Source organism: Necator americanus, chromosome X (assembly GCF_031761385.1).
Source record: "Necator americanus strain Aroian chromosome X, whole genome shotgun sequence".
Taxonomy (NCBI): Eukaryota; Metazoa; Nematoda; class Chromadorea; order Rhabditida; family Ancylostomatidae; genus Necator; species Necator americanus.
The window spans coordinates 20,408,676-20,430,529 of NC_087376.1; the positions used below are offsets into that span (position 1 = coordinate 20,408,676).

General features: G+C 41.0%; 2 protein-coding genes across 2 annotated transcripts; both read left to right on the forward strand.

Annotated features, from left to right (window-relative positions):
• Positions 1-4,690: 4,690 nt before the first annotated feature.
• RB195_024404 (uncharacterized protein) lies at positions 4,691-4,984 on the forward strand (the record flags this gene model as incomplete). The annotated part of the gene is made up of 1 exon (XM_064212167.1): positions 4,691-4,984. The coding sequence occupies one exon, from the start codon at positions 4,691-4,693 to the stop codon at positions 4,982-4,984; it is 294 nt and encodes a 97-aa protein (XP_064068048.1).
• Positions 4,985-15,243: 10,259 nt separating this feature from the next.
• On the forward strand, positions 15,244-21,785 carry RB195_024405 (uncharacterized protein; the record flags this gene model as incomplete). The annotated part of the gene is made up of 5 exons (XM_064212168.1): positions 15,244-15,343; positions 19,942-20,024; positions 20,087-20,216; positions 20,296-20,420; positions 21,669-21,785. 5 exons carry the CDS (start codon positions 15,244-15,246, stop codon positions 21,783-21,785), a joined length of 555 nt encoding a protein of 184 aa, XP_064068049.1.
• Positions 21,786-21,854: the final 69 nt, after the last annotated feature.

The following is a 21,854-nucleotide window of genomic DNA, read 5'->3' on the forward strand; positions in this document are numbered from 1 at the left end:
TAGAAATGTGTATACAACCTGGCTTCGGCAACAAATCTTGCAAGTATTACGAACCAAAGTCGCGGTCTGCATTTTCGCCAAAATGTGGTCATCAAGCAAAGCAGATCGAATTCCGTTCAATCGTTAGATCGTTAGCAAGAGTCACTTCCCACAAAACCAACCCATTTGCCGTGATTCCGTACTCTCCCAGATGTGAGACCTTGCCTGAACTGTCTACCAACATGAAAGCTCTCAGATCTGCTTTCTCTGTTTCCATAACTTTATGTAGGATTTCCGCCTTCAAGGAGTCACTGTTTATCCTTTGTTAGAGCACCTTTCGCAAGGCTACCTGATGGTCTCACAAGAATTGTTCGAAGAAGACAGGACGGTTTTCCGTAATTACTTCGGGAGGGAGATGTTTACGTTTCCCACGCGTCGTTATTAAAGCTCTCGACGAGCTTCGTCATCGTAGACGTACAGCCCATACCTCTGATCAGCTTTTCCTTCGACGAACAACGGACAGGAGCGGGTCTGCAACCTGTGCGTCATGATGGAGCGAATGATGGATTAGTAGATTCGGAGCTTGACTTCATGGGCGATGAGAGCGGAGTTGACCACAAAACGAAAACATGAAACGTTCATTTCCGATGATTATGATGAAAATCGTTCACGAATGGGGAGTCTGTAGATGCATGACAATAGTGGCCACCGGGAAAAACATTCACCAAACTGAATAATATATGGATATAAACTGAACCCGCTTGGGATGCGCCACCACGTTCACTTCAATTCAGAATCGTTTGAACTTCACGAACGTGTAAATGGCCTATACAATGACTTGTGGTGACTAGCCGATGTGTCAATTCAGTATTTTTATCCTCCCAGACAAGTCTGGTACCAATTTAGCGACCCGGAGGGATGGAAGTCTTGGTGAGCAGTAGGACGGATTCGAACCTCCGATCGATCGTGCAGGAAGCGTAGCCTCTAACCGCTACACTACACCCTACCCTGTAGTTCGTTATTCATATTTATTTCAAGCTACTAAAATCCGACCAGTTTAGCAGTAATTTCTAATCAGGGCCTCGTTCTAATAGCTAAAATGACCTCTAATTAGTACATATGTGCGGTGAATGAACAGTGCTTCAAATACAATTTCAGAAAAACTGCCAGTGAAACGTTCGTCTCAGTAATTTTTTTTTCGGTTTTGCAAGAATCAAGATTCCGACAAGGATCGATTTATTCATTGTCTGTAATCACTGTAAGTGATTGAAATTATGTGTAGAAGGCAGAAAATAATATGAAAATACTTTTAGAATGTGATCTGCGCTGGTATTAGTGCTTTTTTCCAGTTTTCAAAAATGGAGAATTTCCGTCGGGGATGGGACTCTCAACCGTTCCTTTCCATTGTCGATGAGTAAAGTTGTTTATAAATAGTAGGAAATAATGTGAAAATGGTTTTAGAACGTGTTCTCCTTCGTTTCCAGCTGTTTTTTCCACTTTTTTCCATTTGGCAGAAATAATAGTTCCTGCAGTGATCGATCGTTTGTAATCACTTCATTCAAATTCAATCCATGTAATCAAAACAAGAATTGTGTCGTCGAATACACGTTGAGAGCTTCCTCATCTTTTCAATTTATATTTGCACATATATACTGATTTATATTTCTTTACATTTCCTTTATTTCTTTTATATTTCTAATCCTTACAGTGAGCTATCTGGCGCATCTATATTTGTAAATACTATATATTTTAATTTTACTTGCGACACCTTATATTAATGTCCATTTTAGCGCTATTTATTAACATTTGCTATACTGAATTATTTGATTTATTTACTAAGCGTCCTATTTATAATTTCCTTAACTCTGTTTATTATAATTAACTTTTCCTTGCTATATGAGCGGCTATACTAGAAAGAGTGAGAAAGAAGGGGTCGTTTTCTGAAGGGTCTTCTATGGAGAGAGTCGTTATGAGGGGGTTTTTTCCCAACTGCACGTTCGAACCTCTTGGGATGCGCCAACGCGTTTTACTGCAATTTGTAATCGTCGAGGTTTTCGAACGCGTGTTGGCCTATAGAATAATTTGTAGGGATAATCAAGTCAGTGTTTTTAATTCAAGACGGGAATGGTACCATTTTATCGACCTCAGAGGGATGGCACTAGGACAGTTTCGAGCCATCGACCATGTGGCTACTACGGACCTCTAACCCGGAGAAAGGATATTTCTAATTTAGACAAATAAAACACACAGTCCTGGCGGGAGTGCATTCCAAGCTCACAACGAGCTAGAGTAAACCTATTTTCTCTTGAAAGACTGGTAAAAAAAGAGGTCGAAGTCGGTGCTAGGTGACCACATAGTTACCTCAGTTACCACATATAAAACAAATAAAGAAAGCGGACGACAAATAACAGTCAATCGCTGACTTTCATATTTGGCTCTTCTAAATTGAATGCCTAGCCTGCAGTTTACTACTAACCTTTCCAATGATAAGAATCATTTGAAAGGTGCAGGATTAAGACCTCGGGTCTACCTATATACCTTAGTCATCTAGCTGCATTGTCCATCGTTTTTGAGCAAAGTTGAGGGTTGAGAGTAGTGTATGTTTTGAGCAAAGGGTGTTGCATATTTTGTGGCTAGCATTCAAAGTCCTCCCATCTTCGAATATTCGAACAACTTGATTTTAAAATATTTTATGTAATGCTACACTATGCGAACAAGGCGTTTCATCCCTCCGGGGTCGACAAATTGGTATCAGACTTGTGTGGGAGGATAAAAACACTGACTTGATCTGTAGTTTTCAGTGATTTTCTTGAGCTGTAGCCAAGATTGGTATTGATCTTCTTTATTAAACATCAGCTAACGTTTCGGCGTTATCGCCTTCTTCAGAGCCTGGAAAAATCAAGGCCATTAGTGATTTATCCTCTCAAGCACCTCATCACCTTACAGAAAGCATCCAAAAGGTAGGCAAACTCAAACAGCAACACATTGGCTAGTGCTCACCTCACTAGCTAAACTTGGTAACGCAACAGACCACCACGTACCACAACTATAAATCGCAGGGGTTTTATATAGGGACCTCACGGCTCGCCCCGTAGATCAAAACCCAGGTCATGATATGGGGATAGCTCGTTTGTGATAGCAATGCACTCATCCTTCTTGTTCATGTTTGGACTTTTGGTAGTTATCCTAAATGCCTCTATTGTTCTGCGTGCTGTGATCTCGGACTCGTAGGATAATATACTACCTTCTACCTCTACTTCGGAGATTGGATACATATTCTACGGTGTGCTCCGAGTGGGGTGAAGATTTTAGATTTTGCGAGTCCATCTAGGTGCTCCTTGACCCTAATACACAGTGGATGCCCGTTTCCCCTATATAATCGTCACCGCACAACCTGCCCGTGATACGATACACTACTCCTGATACCATGCAATCACTCTCTCCTTCAGACGATTAGTAGACCATCAGTAACATCAGAAGGTTGGTAAATCTGTTGAATCTACCTCTGCATGTCTACCTCTACCTATACCCATGTATGTCTACCTCTACCTATCTACCTCAGATCACAATGGCACCATTGATAATAACGACAGTGCACAAAGTTCATTTAATGTTTCTGTGATTGGCGATGTACTCATCTCAGCTGACCCGCTTTCCGTTTAGGATCTCGGCCCTAGCTTCTAGCCTGTGCAGTCAATAAGTCCGGAGGTATCACGAAAGATCGTGGTCGACCTCCAATTGGTTCATGATAGGTTGCGACTGAGAACAAAAGAGGAAGAGCGAAAGCAAAAGAACAGAATAGCTGAGCGAGTATCCTATCCTCAATACCTTTCCCGCGTATGATGTATAAACCACCTGAACGCAATCCCACGGTAGACAACGGTAGACACCTTTTCGAGTGTTCGCAACATCGGTATACTCCGTTTTGGAGCGTTTCTCGAAAAGATACGTAAATTTCAATCTCTGTCGCGCAACGCCGAGGCCTACGTGAGATTCGCAATCTTATTACAGCTGGAGAGATCAAGGTCTCCGTTAGTAACAAGGGATGTGAATCTGTTGTTTTATCACGTGAACTAGAAAAGGCGATAACGAGACAGCATCTTGAGAATGACTGTCTATATGTGCCATCCTCCGCCAATGAGTTTAGGAAGCAATATCGCCCCCTAAACAGGATTTGGGTAGAAATAGCTGGAGCAGCAGGGCTACCAAAAAACCTTATTACGCGTCTCAAGAACGACTTACCCGCATTTCCAGTCCTATACACGCTAATCAAAACTTAGAAGCCCTCTGAAAATGTTCTCGCTTCGAACGATCCACGTGATGTTCTCGCTTCGAACGATCCACGTGACTTTAAAATGGTATCGGGAGCCCCACAGATAGAATTTCCCGGCTGCTCAACATAATCCTAAATCAGGTGCTCAAATATGTCGCTGTTCACCTCAGTAGTTCTAACAACTTCCTAAAACATCTTCGCAGTACATCGCTTGAGCATGAATGTGTAATAGAGACCTTTGATGCTACCTCACTCTATACGAACGTTTCAAACGATGTAGCGATGCAGGCTGTTCACGAACTGCTCACGCAGCGCCAGGCTTCATTAAAAATATATGGATTGAGCACTAGGCAGATCATGACACTGATAAATAAATGCCTTAATTGCTTTGTTTTCCGATGATCAGGACAGTACTACCGACAACTTAGAGGCCTAGCTATGAGACAAAGGCTGACACCCACTCTCGCCATTGTTTTCATGGCCAAGATCGAAGAGCCTATAATAAACCGCGAACCACTGCTGTATTATCGTTGCATAAATGACTGTTGCGTCGTCTGCTCAACACAAGCAGAACTAGACACGTGCTTCAATCTTCTCAAGCAGCAGTGTCCGCACATTAAGTTCACAAGGGAGAGACCGATAGACAACTGGTTGGCTTTCTTGAATGTGCACATTTACTTGGGATATGGAAGACTAGGTGGTACCGGAAACCCAGTAGCAAAAACATCTTAATCCACTATCTTTTAGCGCACCCCATCAAAATGAAAAAATCTGTTATAGGTAACATGAACAAGGTACGGCGGCAAGAGTCTCATCGAGTAGCCAAGAAAAAACATGGTCTGTAAATCTAGCCCATAAAGTGGCAACATCCAATGGGTACCCAACTGGAGATAGCGCTACCCGACAAGCACGACATCCCTCTCGAAGATCCAACGTAGTGGATGGCCCAGAAAAGATCCCTTTCTGTTTACCTTGTATATCTGATGATATGGGTAGAGCGGTACGGAGCTGTCTACGAGAAGCGGGTCTAGAGAATGACGTGAGGGTTGTGGAAATACCTTCAGCGAACCTCAAGGGTCAGCTGATACGCAGTCGCGCGTATGATTGACTCTGCACAACTCTCAGCTGCGTGGTTTGCCCGTATGGCAGAGAGGGTGATTGCATGGTATCAGGAGTCGTGTATCTTTTGGATGCTTTTTGTAGGGTGATGAGGTGCTTGAGAGAATAAATCACCAATGGCTTTGATTTTTCCAGGCTCTGACGAAGGCGATAACGCCGAAACGTTAGCTGTTGTTTAATAAAGAAGTTTCAGTACCGATCTTGGCTACAGCTCAAGAAAATCAATTAAAAACTACGTTTCAACATGCCGAGATTCAAAGATAGTCAAACATGGGCAATATTGACTTGGTCCTTGTCTGGCCTCCGCAAGTCATTGTATAGGCCAACACGGCTCCAGAAAATTAACGATTATGAACTGCAGTAAAACGCGTTGGTGCATCGGAAGTGGATTGATGCGCCAGCGACTTTATTTTTTTAAATACTGAAACGAATGTTCAAATAATATTTGATTTGATCAAATGAAAGGAGTTACTCTATTAAGTTTGTGTTCATGACCAGCCCTAATACTAGGCGTGTGTGAGAAAGAATAATTTAAAAAGACAAAAGTTGCTACTTTCGAAACTGAGCCAACAACTTCAGAAAAGGGTCGAAAAAATTCTGAATCAGTTCCGCAGAAATCGTTATTAAAGTTCAGGTGATTTGTCAACCTCGTTTGAGTGGCGTACTCATGCTTTTGCTCTCCAAATTTAGAGTGTTTCTGAATGTCATCTTCCAATCTGTTAATTTGTCTCAATCTTTCGTTCTTTGCTTCCCTATTTTCGTTCTCATCGTTCAGTTATCATGCTATATAACAACGCGTTTAGTGTGTTTGTTTGTTTGTTTGCGTTATATTCCATAAGTTATATTAAATACTATCAATAAACATTCCATAAAAATAAAAAAGTTGCATCAGTAGGAAACAAACCAGTGCTACTCACTTGACACGCAAGTGTGGATGCGCAAGGACTCGTCACACTACATTTTTCTGCTTTCTGAACTCGAGCTTTTATTCGGGCAGTGGGACCCATTCCGCGCCATTCCACTGCTCATTGGAGTGGGCACACAGTTGGTCACTGTGAGGCTAGTCCTACTCCATTGTTCCCCTTCCTAACTCTCGAGCAGCGGTTCGTCACGAAAGATAGAGTGTGACGGTTTTAGAAGCGTCAGATTGTGCGCCTACTCCGGGAAGTAGTAAGATTGGATGGAATCTCAGATCCTACGACGCCTTGCGACGTCAATCCCAGAAAGCACCAAAATGAAGTGAGAGGGTTTGCATGCGTTGCGTTTCACCACGTGTTCCATGACGTATAATTGATGCGCCGGAGCTGAGAGTTAGAGAGATGAGACAGGAGTACTGCGTCTTCAAATAAGTGCTCCCCCACCACGTTGCATACAATTGGGGCGTGACAGATCGTGTGGTGCGCTGGCGTCAAAGATTGAAGTTAGATTGCACCAAAGACACGATGTCAAGTCAAAGAAAGTGGACGAAAACTCTGTCGTCAAAAACTGCCTCTATTGCAGTAGCAAGAGAATCATCAGTACCGCATCTTAACGTAGATCTCCACACGTTTACTGCCATGTGTGTTATTTCTATGGTGTTTGCTGTACCCTGCTTTCAGGAGCGCTACAGACATTTGCACAAATGCCTTAATAGTACCTAACAGTTAACATGATCTGATGCAAGACACTCATCTTACTAGAGTGGTAGTGATCTTGTTAAGAATGCTAACAAAGTTTAAAAAAGAAGATGACAAGTGAGCTCAGCGCACTACTACACTTATTGTCTGTGAACTGTTGTGGTTATCAGAAAGTCTCAAAAAGTACTGCTATGCAAACAATAATTGGGTTGGTTTTCAGATTGTAGAATTCACCTTCTAAAAAAATACAGAATTTTTTATGAGTGGAAATATTTCTGAAGGAGACAGATAGTATGGTTTACAGATGAAGCAGTTTTGTCCTGTGACAAACACGTTTGAAAAAAAGTGATCCATATTTAATTTTTTTTTTTTTGCTTACATCCTTCCCAAAAATTCTACCACTACAAATGTGTGCTCAGACGTCTTGTGATCCTCGTACGCCTTACCTTCTGGGTTTTTGTTTCGCCGGGAGAGATGGTATCAAGGGCTTCACATTGTTTTGCCAATTATTTCCAACGTTGACACTGGTTTTGATCGCGTTTTTAGCCAGACAAGCAATTGCCACTAGACATTTTCACCCGGATGTGTGTATGTACTATATGTTTTGACGTGCGTATATCTGTGTATATACGTATACCCGCACGTGTGTATACTATGCAAGTGTGTCTTTGTGGTGCATATGTGTTTCAGTGCGTATGTGTGTCAGCGTGTATATATGTATGCTTCTATAGGTGTTTAAGTGTATGTGTGGATGTGGATGTGTATCAGTGTCGAGTCTTCTTAGTTTCTATTTCACAACCTCAGCCCAGAACTTTCGTCGTCGGCCAGGTGATGTTTTCCAGCTTTAACCAGACAGACCGCTTTAACCTGTCCACACTTTTGCTACAAAGAGAAGAGATCATCCCACATTTATCGTGGGAACGTTCTGTCCTCTCGTCTATGTTTGAGTTCCACGAAATCGCAAGATTCACAATAATGACGAATACCAGGATATTTCGGATCGGTATTGGATATCTCCCGCAACGGTCCCATGGCACCCGTTATTTTGTCATTAGTTATGGCATCCATCACTGCATTCACATAACATTTTTTTTTGAAATTCTTAAGAAAATTGCTAGTCCCACGACGGCTACTAAACACAGCACAAAATTGGTTTTGGAGTCCTTTAATGTCATGTGCCTTTTGCATCCGCTGTCTGTACTACATGTGGACAGCAGCGCATGACGAAAGATAGACAGGCCATGATGGCTCTACACGCCTAAACCTACTTCGATTTGAGCGCCATCTTTCTTTATATAAGAGAAATATTATCAATGTTGTGCGTGTCGTTTTGAGTCGTTAACTCTTCATCTTCCTCTTTCAATGGAAAGAAGATAGCTACAGATTTCTATCGAGATCACTCCTGAGTATGGTACGGAATCCAGCAAATAAAGAGCTAAAGTATTCTGTGCAAAGAAGTTACTACTCGAATCATCTCTGGGTTGCTTCTGATGCGGTGAAGCAGGAAAACAGCAAATTGTGGGGACGTTTTTTTTTCAGTTTTTCAACCTCCAAGTGTGTTTTCTGATATTGGAGAACGTTATTGTGTTCTGAAGCAACTTGCGAATCCAGCCTCATCACCATTCACTATATGAATGAACAAGGGTGAGAATATTTCAATACTAGCGCTATTTTGCCGACCCCTGGCAACTGGTAACGTTAAAGTTAAGAATGACTCCTAATGTAAAAAAAGCAATACGTGCATACACAACATTTAGCAATCAAAATAACGGAAAAAGTTCATAAGTTGTTAAAGAAAATCCGAAACGTTGTTTTTGGTGTTCTTGTATGAACCTTCTATATATTTTTTTTTTAATTTGCAAAAGTAGAGTACCCATAACTTGAAGGAACTTGCGTTATCCACATGACCGTCTTCAGGTTGGTCTGTAACGGTCTTTGCGAAGGGGCGGGTCGTTGACGAACACACTGGCGTCTGCACTGCACCACGTTCTCATGCTATTAACAGTGTTCTGTAGCTCATCGTAACATTTTATCGACTCGATCTCGGGTCGTTCCACACTTTCACAGTCATTAGTAACAGAGTAGAATAGAATCTAGATTCTGCTAATATATGTCTCACAACTTTCTTCTCTGCGGTATGTTCGCGATAAGCGCAAAATACCACACCTGCTCATGAAAATACTTAGATAGTCGTTCCCCACTGAGCCGGTATCTTTCCTATCTACTTCTTCATTATAGTTAGAATTTTCGCTGGAAAGTTCTGCACGTGATGAAGTTGGAGTGATTTTTTTGAGTGATATCCAGCTGAGCTCTCATTTATTTGGTTCATTCAATGCATACATCATTAACATTCTTTAGTGGTCTCCTTTGAGGTGTTTTGCATCTCTTGAAGTCCTCTAGGTCCCAAGGGCCCAAGGGCCTCTGAGTCCATCACTAGCTGCTTCTTATCGCAGTGCGACCAGTTTAGCAATACTTGACTATTTCACGGAATATTGTTCCCAAGTCGAACTACGAAGGCAGTAAGAGTGTTGTTTTTTTCTGGTACTCCTCGACTAGACTTTAGAGGACAGCCTTTCGGAGCCGAGCACATGGCAAGTAACTTTGCAGACGGTCTCTGCTGGGTAATAAAATGCTGAAAGAACTGTCGAGTCGGACGGATGAGGACGAAAATCTTGTTTCGTCAGGTGGTCCGTACAACACCGCTACTAACTTGTGTCCAAAAATCCGTCGCCGACGGATTAATCCGTCGCAAACCGTCGGAATTCTTGGGAATGGTCAAAATTAAATTTTGAAAGTACTATTCGAAAGTAAATGAGCTGCTGATTTCAAATATACTTCGAGGATTTACTTTTGACAAATGTGTGGCCTGAAAACGGGCAAAGTTTCCTCAAGCCCCGTTAATTACTTTCACACCTCCGCAATCCTGCCATTGGCATATCTCGCGGATACATTTGCATGGAAGAAAGGGGTGTTCAGGTTTATTTCTTAAAATTGGACAAAATGTTTATGCTTTGAAAATGTCTGGTTTTTCCAGTGTCAAACTTACAACATTACTCTATTTCGTTATTTGGTCCAATTTTTGAGCAGCTGTCAACGGCTTAGAATTAACGCTTAAGTCTCGCGATTCAGTACTTGCTTAGAACTCTCTTTTTTTTCGAGAAATTAATTAGGCGCCAGCATTGGATGACAGTTGGTCATGGTTTTCGAGTGACCAAATTGGAGAAAATTTTCGTCTGTTTTCACAAAACAGAAATTTTTGCAGCCTCTATGAATTTTTTCAGTACCTCAAATACCCAGTTCTTCTCACAAAGAGACGCTCTTTCGAATGTGTTGTACGTTACTTGACGGGAAAGTTAGTGCTGCATTCTTTTCTCTGTTAGGATCTTCTTCTACGTTGTTCTCTATGTTCGTTAAACACGTAGGTGCTTGAGGCACATGCACTTCTGGTGCTCGCTTCGCTTCCTTTCAGTTATCAGTACAAATTTGAAGCAGGAATACTTTCCGCAAATTTCTGCCAGAGATCTGAAATTGTTCTTTTTTTACTTTTATTTTTAGAAACAAACGCATTGATGGATGCGTTCATCTATGTTTTCTTGTAGTAATTTTAAAAGTGTCTGAACCCTCTAGATCCAGAGCATATTCGAATTTGATTTCACATTTATATTCTTCTGAGATTACAGCAATTCGAAAGCATATTTCAAAGTGTTAGCCAAGGTTTTCGTCCTTCTACTCAGCAGTTAAAACAGAAATCACATGGACGCTATCATCTCCTGATGTAGATGAGTGAGTTACGTAGGATCAAGTAAACTGCTTACTACTACCTAAACAACTGTCTGCAGACATGTATCCAGTATCTGAAGAGAGGATCCGGAAACTGTAGTAAAGGTAACTACGCACGAGTAGACATACGAAGATGTACATTAGGTGCGTACAGTTGTGACGGCCATAAAACAATGTCAATGTCTCAATCACTTTGTAACGAAACCGCTTGGAATTCTTTCGGTGCTTCGGTGCTTTAGCGACAAAATAAGCCCGCTATAGTATACCATAGTCGATTTCATTTTATATTTTTCTTTATCCCATCCCAACTAACGGATTGTTTCTGGGATCTTGTATTTTGTAGATATATTGGACATCCTTCCATGTTCTTCGTGCTTGAGAAACCCTACCTACAAGGATTCTTGTGTTTGTTTATTGCGAAGATAGCGGTTATTTTGCGCACAGTGCGTAACAAAAAGACAGATCCACTCCCGCAATATTCAATAGCGCAAGATTTTGCTGAGGGCTGTTAATTCGTGTATAACCTAATTCAGCGTCTCAAAAAGCCTACTTAGTGTTGTAACTTTTATTCGAATTCACTTTCGATGTTACACCGCAAATCACTCTCGCAAGCACGTTCAGAACATTAGAGAATTAGTTAGATTCTGGCACAGTTTTAATTGCATAAACATAACACAGATGATGAAGTACTTATTGATGGGAGATCCGTTCCATTTTTTCGTTTTGCTGACAATATTTGTTTTTGAAAAGGACTAGTGGAACTAAGACGATGCTCATGGAGCCACATTATGTACGGAAAAGAGAAGATAGACAATACAGTGGAGAAGAAGTTTGCGCGGAATAAATAATGGGCATCTCATCGTGTATGTGCCTCAGAAACCAACATGTTCAGCGAACATAGAGAACAACGTAGAAGAAGATCCAAACAGAGGGGGAAATGCACTGCCGCCGTCTGCGAAGTTACTTTCCATTTGCTCGGTTCTGAAAGGTTGTCTTCAAAAGTTTAGTCGGGTAGTACCAGAAAAAAAACAACACCATGACGGCCTTCGTAATTCGACTTAGGAACAATATTCCGTGAAATAGTCAAGTATAGCTGAACTGGTTGCTCTGCAATGAGAAACGGCTAATGATGGACTCAGAGGCCCTTGGGACTCATAGGACCACAAGAGATGCAAAACGCCCCAAAGGAGTGAGAGAATTAAAGGCATCACCCCACGAATCTGAGGTGGTACGGACTTCAGGTGGAGTATTCGTATACGGGATCGTAGAATGTGGAGAGAAGGGTGATTCCGTCCATTTTTTTTTCTAATTGGCGTAAAAAACGGCCCGGAAGATACGGCTTCGAGCGTTTCGGCGCGCTATTTTCCACAACGAGTTCGATTGGAGCGCGCAGCCTTGTGCAGGCGTCGCATCTTCCTGGCCGTTTTTTACGGCAATTAGGAAGAAATGGACGGAATCACCGCCATTTCCATAATCTACTATGCCGTATACGAATACTTTTCCGAAAACCCGTACCACCTCAGATTCGTGGGGTGATGCCTTTAATGATGTATGCATTGAATGAACCAAATAAGCGAGAGCTCAGCTGGATATCACTCAAAAAATCTCTCCAACTTCGTCACGTGCGGAACTTTCCAGCGAAAATTCTAACTCTAATGAAAAAAGAAATAGATAGGAAAGATGCCCAGTCAGTGGGGAACGAATATCCATGTATTCTCATGAACAGGTGTGGCCTTTTGCGCTTATCGCAAACATACCGCAGAGAAAAAAACTGTAAGACATGTGCTAATCACCGCTTTGAACTCACCAACATTTTTAGTATACGTCGGAAGGGTGAGATCTAATCGCCATCCCTCTGCGTTCTTAATGACCGAGCTGAGATACAACTTGCAACTTTTTGGGTGCGTGTAAAGAGAGTCCCGGCGGAATTTCCAGCATACCCTGGTCATGCCTCGTCAAAGCAATTAGCAGTGGCGCGTATCCTAAAGAGATTCACTTTCGTTGGCACCTGAATAGCTGACTTTGCTTACCTACCATTAATCATACGCTGCATCACCGGGTAGGATATAATTCACCATCTACTTAATTGTTTTGGAGAATAAGACACTTCCAGTGCAATTTTGCGATGTGAGGTGAACTTGTAATCATACCAGAAGCAAGTCAAATCCTGACGTGAAATATGAGATAAGGATAACTAATAACTTCAAATTACGCACATAAAAATTTTCGTTAAAACGAAACATTCCAGTTTTCAAAAGTAACGGTAATGAGAATTATCGTTATCCTGTAACTACCAAGCTTTTTTGTAGCCTAATTTATTTTCGGACAGAGGGACCTTCTGTGTCTCTGACTTCTTGGAACTTACAGGAAGAAAAGGAGTTCAAATTTGACAAGATTTCTAGACTTTCGGAAGGTGATATAAAGAAAAACTCAATTCCTTTCTTTATTAGAACACCATACAAAATCCCATATACTTCTATCTAACACTACTATTCTTCGACTTCTTCGACAGCTCACACCACTCTTCTTTGCGTACTTCCTTGTAACTGCACAGTTCTCTGCGTCTCTCTGGCCAGAAGAACATCTAGAACATTTTTTTACGTCATCATGAACGACTAGAGCGTGACCTCGTCGAAGTATGTTCGCGTATCCGCCGACATGTCCACTGGACATGTTAAGTCTCGGAGGCATTCGCAATACCCTCTTTACCGTTCCTCCAACTTTTTAGCCACTTGACTGATATAGGTTGGTGAAAAGTAAAGAAGTCCGGAACCGTTGTAATACTACTCATTTGAGATTCAAAATTAATACTAACGCTGAATGTTCACAACGTAATTGAGGACTTTGTCATTACTAAGAGGATTTTTTACATCCTACCTAAGTTCCTGAAAAAAAAAATCTTTAATAAATAGAGTACCCTGTGGACGTCTTTCAAAGTTGTTCCCTTTGACCTCATTAAGATTGATAGAACCAGAAGTCTCTCTAGAACTTCACAATCTATATCACTTTAAAGGGCAAGGATGTGAAACCTGTTCGCTTTCTCTCATTTCACCAGCTATTGTTGATTCACGTTGCTGTCTATTCTGGGAAGAAAACCCGAAACCCCTTTTTATTTCATGGAAATGTTTTTTTTCTCCCCATAATATGCTCAATTGGATTCAGAAAAGATTAGGCAAGAGAACCTCTACATGCTACCTAGTAATTCTGAGCAATCTCGTAAAAAAAATCGTGTTGAGTTCACCACCTAAAGAACAACAAGACTAAACAAGAACTACCAGTGTTCTATTCTAAGTCGGTTTTCTACATTTTCTGTTTACAAAACATGCATTTTTCGTCCCCCTTTCAGCTGTAAACTACAAATTACAATGGACAATCGTAAAAAGATGGATTTGCTAGCCAGTTTTGCTCACTACTCGCGTTTAAAAAATGGCTTTGCACTGTGTGTCATCGACTGTTTACTCAATTCGTCATGACCACTCGTTTGAATCACAGCACTCTGCCTGACCTCTTATCTTTATCGAACGCTCTTTCTTTGTGTGTTTTTCTCCGCAGTGAGAAATGATTTTAGAAAATGATTTGATACTGTTGTAGAAACGTAGAAATAGGCAACATTGCAGAACCAATGCAGCACGAGTATTTCTATTGGTCTTGACAATTTTTCAGACTATTTTTCCAAGGTGGTCCAAAGAGAGTTTGAAAAACTACTCGATAAGAAGATAAGATTGCTTTAGTAGAACATTAAGTGGTTTGGATTTGGAAGTAAGCTCAAGAGTTGAATCGAAGGTGTGATGCAATGTGGCCTATACAGTATACAGTGTCCCTATACAGGGCTGGGGCCGGGCCTATACAGTGTATGCTAGTGTCCAGCGACCTACGGATCGATGGCAGATGGTCACAGACAAGAATGGGGACTATATATAACCTTTGCAAAATTTCATAGCTCCTACTCTTTCCCGCACATACATCAGAACAGGTTTGCAACAGGTGATGATGCGCACTTTTTTCCAATATGGATGTAGTGTCTAGTAGTCATTTTCGTGAAATTCCTATTTATGTTGAAACTACTTGAAATTGGGGAGGTTTTGAGGTGCAAGGTGGTTTCTCACGATTCCATACCGCTGCTAAGCAACAATAAATAAATAGTTACATGTTGTGCTGAAAACTAACAAACGTGCAGAAGCAGACTGCCCAAACTTAAAGAAACTATAATCCACACGACTGTTCTCTGATTACACTGCAATGATCTTTGTGGAGGGGCGGTTCATCCACGTACACACGAACGTCTGCACTCCACGATGTTCTCATTTTATTGACAATGTTCTGTAGCTCATCCTAACATTCTAATCTTGTCGACTAGAACTCAGTCTCTTTCTACGACTCTTCATTCGTTCCACATCTTTACAATTATTCGCCTTATTGTTGGGGTGGCGGGTAGATTTTTATTCATTTCAGCTGCATTTGAAATTAGTTTCAAAAATGTACGATTCCTCGGAAGGAAAGTTCAATATCATTGACGAGTTCGCTAAGGACCACACCTACTCCGAAGTAGAAAGTATCACTCCAGAGGAAAGTAACGGTATTCTAAATACCACTTTATTTATGGCAGTTCGTTAGTGTGGCTTATGCGGAAGCTATAGCTTATAGTACTGCGCAGTCTTAAAAATGGAAAGTTTTATTGTTCTCACAAATTCGGAGACTTCATTGAGTTTAAAGTATTCCTGGCATGGTACAGCGATAACTGACCACATGCGTTTCTGTACACAATGTGTTCAATTGGAAATCGTATGTAAACAGGTTCCGGGCACGTAAATGATGAATCTGGTAAATCTTTCTCCTGAAAGAAACCTATATTACGCTAATTTTGTTGCATTACTGCAAACATAATGATAATAACTATGAATGAAGGAATGAAATGTAACACAAAAACCTTAAAAGAAGTGGATGATCTCAGGCTTGTTACGAGATTTGATAATTTTTTGTTATGGTCAATTCTGTAAAGAATTTGTACTTCGAAAAGAAAACTTTCAATGTTGTAACTGTTGGAAAATCTAGAGATTGACACTATGCAATGTGCGAACAGGATTACACGCATTAAATGTTAGTACATAGCGCTAAAATCTAATGCAGCTTAAAATTGAATGGAAGCTTTGAAGTAATTTAACGAAGGAAGTGTGTGTGCTCCGAAAGTAGGTTCTGCTGCCATCAAATTGCCACAAATCCACGCTAATAAATAAGTAGTCCGTGGAAATAAAATTCTATGTTAAAGGGCTATTTGTTGTGTATGACGGACTCATCCGAACTCACACAAATTGAGACGTGTAAACTAAATTGTGCGAAGTAGGAGAGATCTAGATATTCAGAATTGTCCCCTCGTCAATACCAAAATCCCCGACAACATGATTTTTCGGTGGTCTCATGGACGACAAGTTTCCTATTCTTGATTCTCTCGCTAGATAACTGCCAAGTGTGACTGAGCACGTCAGGTCCGCACTTAAGTTAGAAAACACTAGATTAATGAGAATTGAGACAGTAAAGCAAGAAAATTGGAATCGCAAAACCAAAAAAGCGCAAAGTCCCGTTTTTAAGAAGAGTAATCCTTCTTGCATGAAACTCAGTTTTCCTTCAAAACGACAAATAACAGAGTCATTTTGGACTGAATAGCGCCGCACCTTATCATGACACTCGCAAAAGTGAAGGTGTTATGTTGGAGGCATTCAACTGTAGCATATAAGCATTCAAACCCACATGTAAAGTAACTCAGAATAAGGGTCAGATGACAATAAAACAGAGGAATTTTTCAGATTATTTTGGAATTATATTCTACACCTGACTTAAACGGCATATCTATATATCACATCACTTACATATCCAATTCCATCCTGATTGATCTTCAGCCGAGAGGTCGCATAGAATGTTACCATCTGTCGTTACTTCGCAATCTGCCAGAAGTTACTTCTCGACTGAGCAACCTGTCAAAACCAACTGTCTTCAGATCTTCTTTCACTGAATCCGTCCAGAACTTTCTTTCACAACCAGCGAGCCTTCTCTAGTCTGATTCTGAGAGCACCCTCAGAACAACCTGTACAAGACGATCAGGTGATCATCTCATAACATGATTAAAGATGCGAAGCGGAAGGTTTTCTGCGATTACTTTGGAAGACCAGACAAAATGTTGATGTTTTCTACGTGTCACTCGCAGGTGCAGCATATCCATTTCTTCGTAAACTTCCAATTCTTCGTCCGTCCAGTCTGATTTCCGCCGTGTATCCAAAGATCCAAATCTGTTTGCATCTGTCACAGCGAAGTCGCAGTTAATAGACTGCGGCCAACTTCAGTACAAGGCTCTCAACATGTTACAACATCACACATTCTTGAAGCGAACATTTTTGCATCATCGTCGTACTCAAGGCCGACCAAGGTACGTGCCGCTGGCTGACGGTAGAGCTGCTCAACTGTTCTTCACATGATGTTATCGACTGGCATTCTGATTAAATTGCAGACTTTGCCCGCCTACCGCCGATAATATGCATGCATCACCAGAAATTGAAAAGGATCATAATGTAATTCAATAATCATGAAACGTTTTTTGGATATCGTAGGTTGTGGTTCATGAACTTCTAAACTGTTTTGGAAAACCAGTCAGGAGAAATATGGGGAAAAGATGATTTTAATGACTTCGAATTATTCATATAAATATTTTCGTTGGAAACAAGGAACATTTCAGCCTTCAAAAGTAGCAGGATGAAGATCCTCGACCCCATAATTCCCAAACTTCTGTAGCCTATGTTGTCTTCGTGTGAATCTTACAAGTAATGCTGGCAGTTTTGAAGCAGATAAATAGATAGGAACGTGGGTCGAAGACAGGTGCTTGAGAGAGCGACCTTCTGCAATTTTGATTTCTTGGACAGAAAAGTGTTTATTCGAATAGATTTCAGTGGCATCCGCGGAAAAACCTATGGAGTCCTCTTTAGCGTTCCTCGAAAACATTGCCTCCATCGTATGATTGTTTTCTTCCATGCCTCGAGCGAGCCATTTTCTTTACCGTTCTAAGGTCGTGAGCGCGCAGTTGACTCGCCAAAAAGATCTCTTTTCCTTCAGTGTGTGAAGTCTTGGTAAATTTGCTCTCTAGATAACCAAATCTCCTATTGATGCTAGGTTGCCGGAGTCAGAGAACTGTAAAATGGGGTCCCACGGAGTCGGAACGGTGCACGGGAGCCCCAAGGCAGTAGAATGGCTTTCTACTGTCTCTTCGTACGCCTCTATTTCTCAGCATGTTTCCTGATGCTGCTAACATCCTTTCTTCAAAAAGAGGAAACACATGTACAAACGGCTGATAAAATACAATACATAGTAGCCAACAGTTTACGCCATCTGACGTAGAACGTTATTTTTATCACTACGATAGTGATGTTCAAGTCATTTCACGTTAGTACATCATTCTTTGCTAATAGTTGAGAACGGAGGAAACTCATACTTTGAATAATGTTTCCAAATCGTGGAGATTTGAGAGAAACATAAATGTAAAATCAAGTTTGGTTGTTCTTCAACTGTAGAACTGACGCGCTTAGGGAAAAACCATAAAATGCTTGAATTTTTGGGTAGAAAAATTGTATATATATATATATATATTAGTCTCGTATTATGTTCTCCATTCAGTATTTAAAAATATTTCATATATTTTGGAAGTGGAAATATTTCAACATCAATATTTCAACAGCTTTTAAGCAAATTCTGCTTCCTTTACTATTTGGTGTTTCTTTGCTCCTGTCAGCTACCGAATTTTACATTTGCTATTCGTAATCTGAGTTAGTTTTCGCCGTTGCGTTTTCGAAACACAGACAATTTCTAATACATTGAGTTGGCAGTAAATTAGTACTGACTATGGTCAGAGGGCATCGGACGACATCGCATGAGAGAAATCATGTCACGAGTTACTTATTTGCTTGATCAGAAGAGCGTAAGGTGGAAATTTTGGAGGAACAATATCATATAGATAATATTTCAGCAACAGTAGCGTCATTTTGCAATATTTGGGAAAATTCCGAAAATTATTACTGTGTAAAAAGTACAGTTTGTAGGTGTCTGGAGCGTATACTGGAACGAAAAACTTAAAATAGATCGAATGTCTAGAGGTATAGTAGAATACGCTTGGTTTGGTTACGCTGAATTGCCGGGCATTTTTGACCTGAGGTACTCTGGTTATTCAGCGTCGAGGGGCACTTCACATGGGGCGCCAAGTCTCGCATAATATGGAGCAGTGACGAGTATTTAACGTGCGCTCCATATAAACATTATATCTGTATAGAAATTCGACAAGACATTAATCTGAATGGTTTTTTTTTCAGTTCAAAGGCGGGAAATAAGGACTAATCGGTGTACGTTTAGGCCTTTAACTCTAATCATCTAAGCTTTGTGAAGTTGAAGACAGAGATTATACTGTATCTACTGTATCTGTAAATCTGTGTCATATAGTTGATGGCACATTGTTGTTGCAGTGGAAAGTCGAACATGAACTCGTTGAAAAACATTGATTACATATCTTTCAATTGGATAGAATAACTACTTCTTTTTCTTATTTTCCGATAATATGCGCTCGATTCACCATGTCCATTTTTCACAACTTGCTGCGTCAATTCGCTTTTCACTCTTCTTCCTTCCAAATCCGCAGTTTCCACCGCTTCGATGCGATACAAAGGTCTCGCATGCAACGATGCAATCGCAAGGAGGCGAGGTCTAGGAAGTCCCAGGCAGTCGTGGATGCTGCCTAGCTGGTGGAGAGGCAGCCGTAATTACACGGAGGAGCGCGGCGGTGAAGGCACATCAGCAGCGGTCAACCGATATTCGCGAGTACCTTTTGTCGCACACAAGAGTGGATGGATTATGTGCGAGCTCATGCTGTAGATCGAAAAGAGTTGGGTAAAGCTGTATTCAAGGACGATACACCTTGGTGAAGATGCGAGAACCGCGTTAGGCAATAATGCCAGCCTGCCGATTGAGAAAGATTTCAGAAGCTTTCTCAATCGGCAGGCTTTCAGATTCCTATCAAATAAACCTAGTTATGCTTTTCAGTAGAAATTGAAATTGGAAGAGATAATGCTCCAGTGCAATTGCTGTAAGTAGTATTGCGTTATGCTAAATGTCATTGAAATCGCACTTGTTTTTGTCCACTTTCAGGGGATCAAAAGCCTCTTCGTATCTCCTCGAGATCCATAAACTGCCCGCAACTTCCAAAAGCCATCATTTCATCACGATTTCGTGTTTGTTGTTCTACACAGCGCTACACGTTTGATTTACAGAAATATTATGCCTTTTCATTTAGATAGTTCCGCTAGAAAGCAAATACGAACGTGGTCGATGGAACTGCTTTGACTACTACGACAAAAGCACATCTAAGATTGCAGAAGAGAAAGTCTCTGAAGTCGCTCTTCTTTACCAGACTTCTAAACATTGTGAATATTGTTTAATTATTGTAGAGGATTAATTTGGATAATCCTGGACAGAACTCAGACCTGCGCCATTCTGTTTTAGGTCAGTTAGCGCACTCGCTAAATAGAACTTGCTCAGAGCAGCAAGGAACAGCACATGCCATCCGCTCTTCACTGGATTTCGAGTCGAGTGAAAGTGATTTGGAAAATAATGACGTCTTTGCTAGGGTGAGACTGCCTATCACGAATATTTGTCAATTCTGTCCGTAGATTGCAAAAATCATTCTGTGGCTCCACCTTTAGCGAGCGACACGAAGAGCACTGGATTTGTCCTGAAATTAAGTTTGTGAAGAATCGGTTCGGCTCTCTTCCTGTAATCGTAGGGTATCACGAAATTGACGGAGTGTAGAAAATATTGATGGAAAACAGTTTGGGGAGTAGATCACGAAAATGGGCGTGGTCTCGCTCAATTTCTCCGGTTATCTTGAAAAACGGAGTGAGAAACAGCGCTTATTTCCACGAGGTACGTGAAAACGTCCCACGCTTGCGCGGGCGCACGAGCAAACAGTTAGGTATTTTCACCAGCCTATTCGAGTAAAATAAATGAATAGGCTGCTGTAGGAATAGCATAGCGTAGAATTAAGCGCGCTCTAACATACCTCGTAGGAATAAACGCCCTTCCCATCGTGTTTTTTCAGGGATTGCTTGGATCAGGGTGTATAGGATTGAGCGAATTGGAGAGAATTGAGCGAGAGAATACACCTATTCGTAATCTACAACAACTCTATGTTCTCTTCAGGTTCCCACACTACGTTAATTTCGTAATACGCTGCCTATGAAAGATGTGGTGACATGTCTCTTAGTGCTTTTTCAACAATGTTTGCCCTGCTGCATCAGTATACAATTATTTAAGTGAATTGTGACATCAATTTGTCAAATGACTCCAAAATTTCTACTTCATTGGAGGACACACGCAGAATGGTAATTTCTAGCGCTACACAAAAGCGAAGGGATTTTTCAAACACTTTAGTTCTATGTTCCACTTTGATGCAACTGATAGAAGGACTGCGCTCATGAAAATGCTTATGAAAGAAAGTTGAAAGATGAGCAATCAAGATTCCCGCAAAGTACAGTGGTGAACAAACCTTTTTCTTTTCGTGCTCTGATTTTTCATTTTCATTCGGTTAAATCTAGTGCATATAATTGGAAGTAATTTAATGTATAAGTTAAATGTAATTCCTCTTAAAAAATGTGAATACTTCGGGAAGAAAACCTGCTTTTCGCCTTCTTATCTTGCTCTTTTATCACGTTCTGCATTTCTTAAACAAATTCCTGAGATTTGCATAGAAAATACGAAGTTGAAAGGATGCGAGGAAGCTTTATATTAAGGGCAACGAGCACAAGCTTGTCTATTGCTTCCGAGCAACATAGACTTCGACTAATCATTGAATAGCGCACGTGCCTTATCTTGTTCAGTTCAATGCAAATGCGGCTTTTGCAGATGCCACTCGAGTCATCCTTTTCTTCATGGGAACCAACGGTTTCCTTCAGGGTCTTCTACCAAACAGTCCGCCAGCGAGTGAACGACGTTGAACGGTCCTCCGAGACAGACACACGGAAATCTTCGAAAATTTACACACTCTTCTTGAACATCGATTGGCT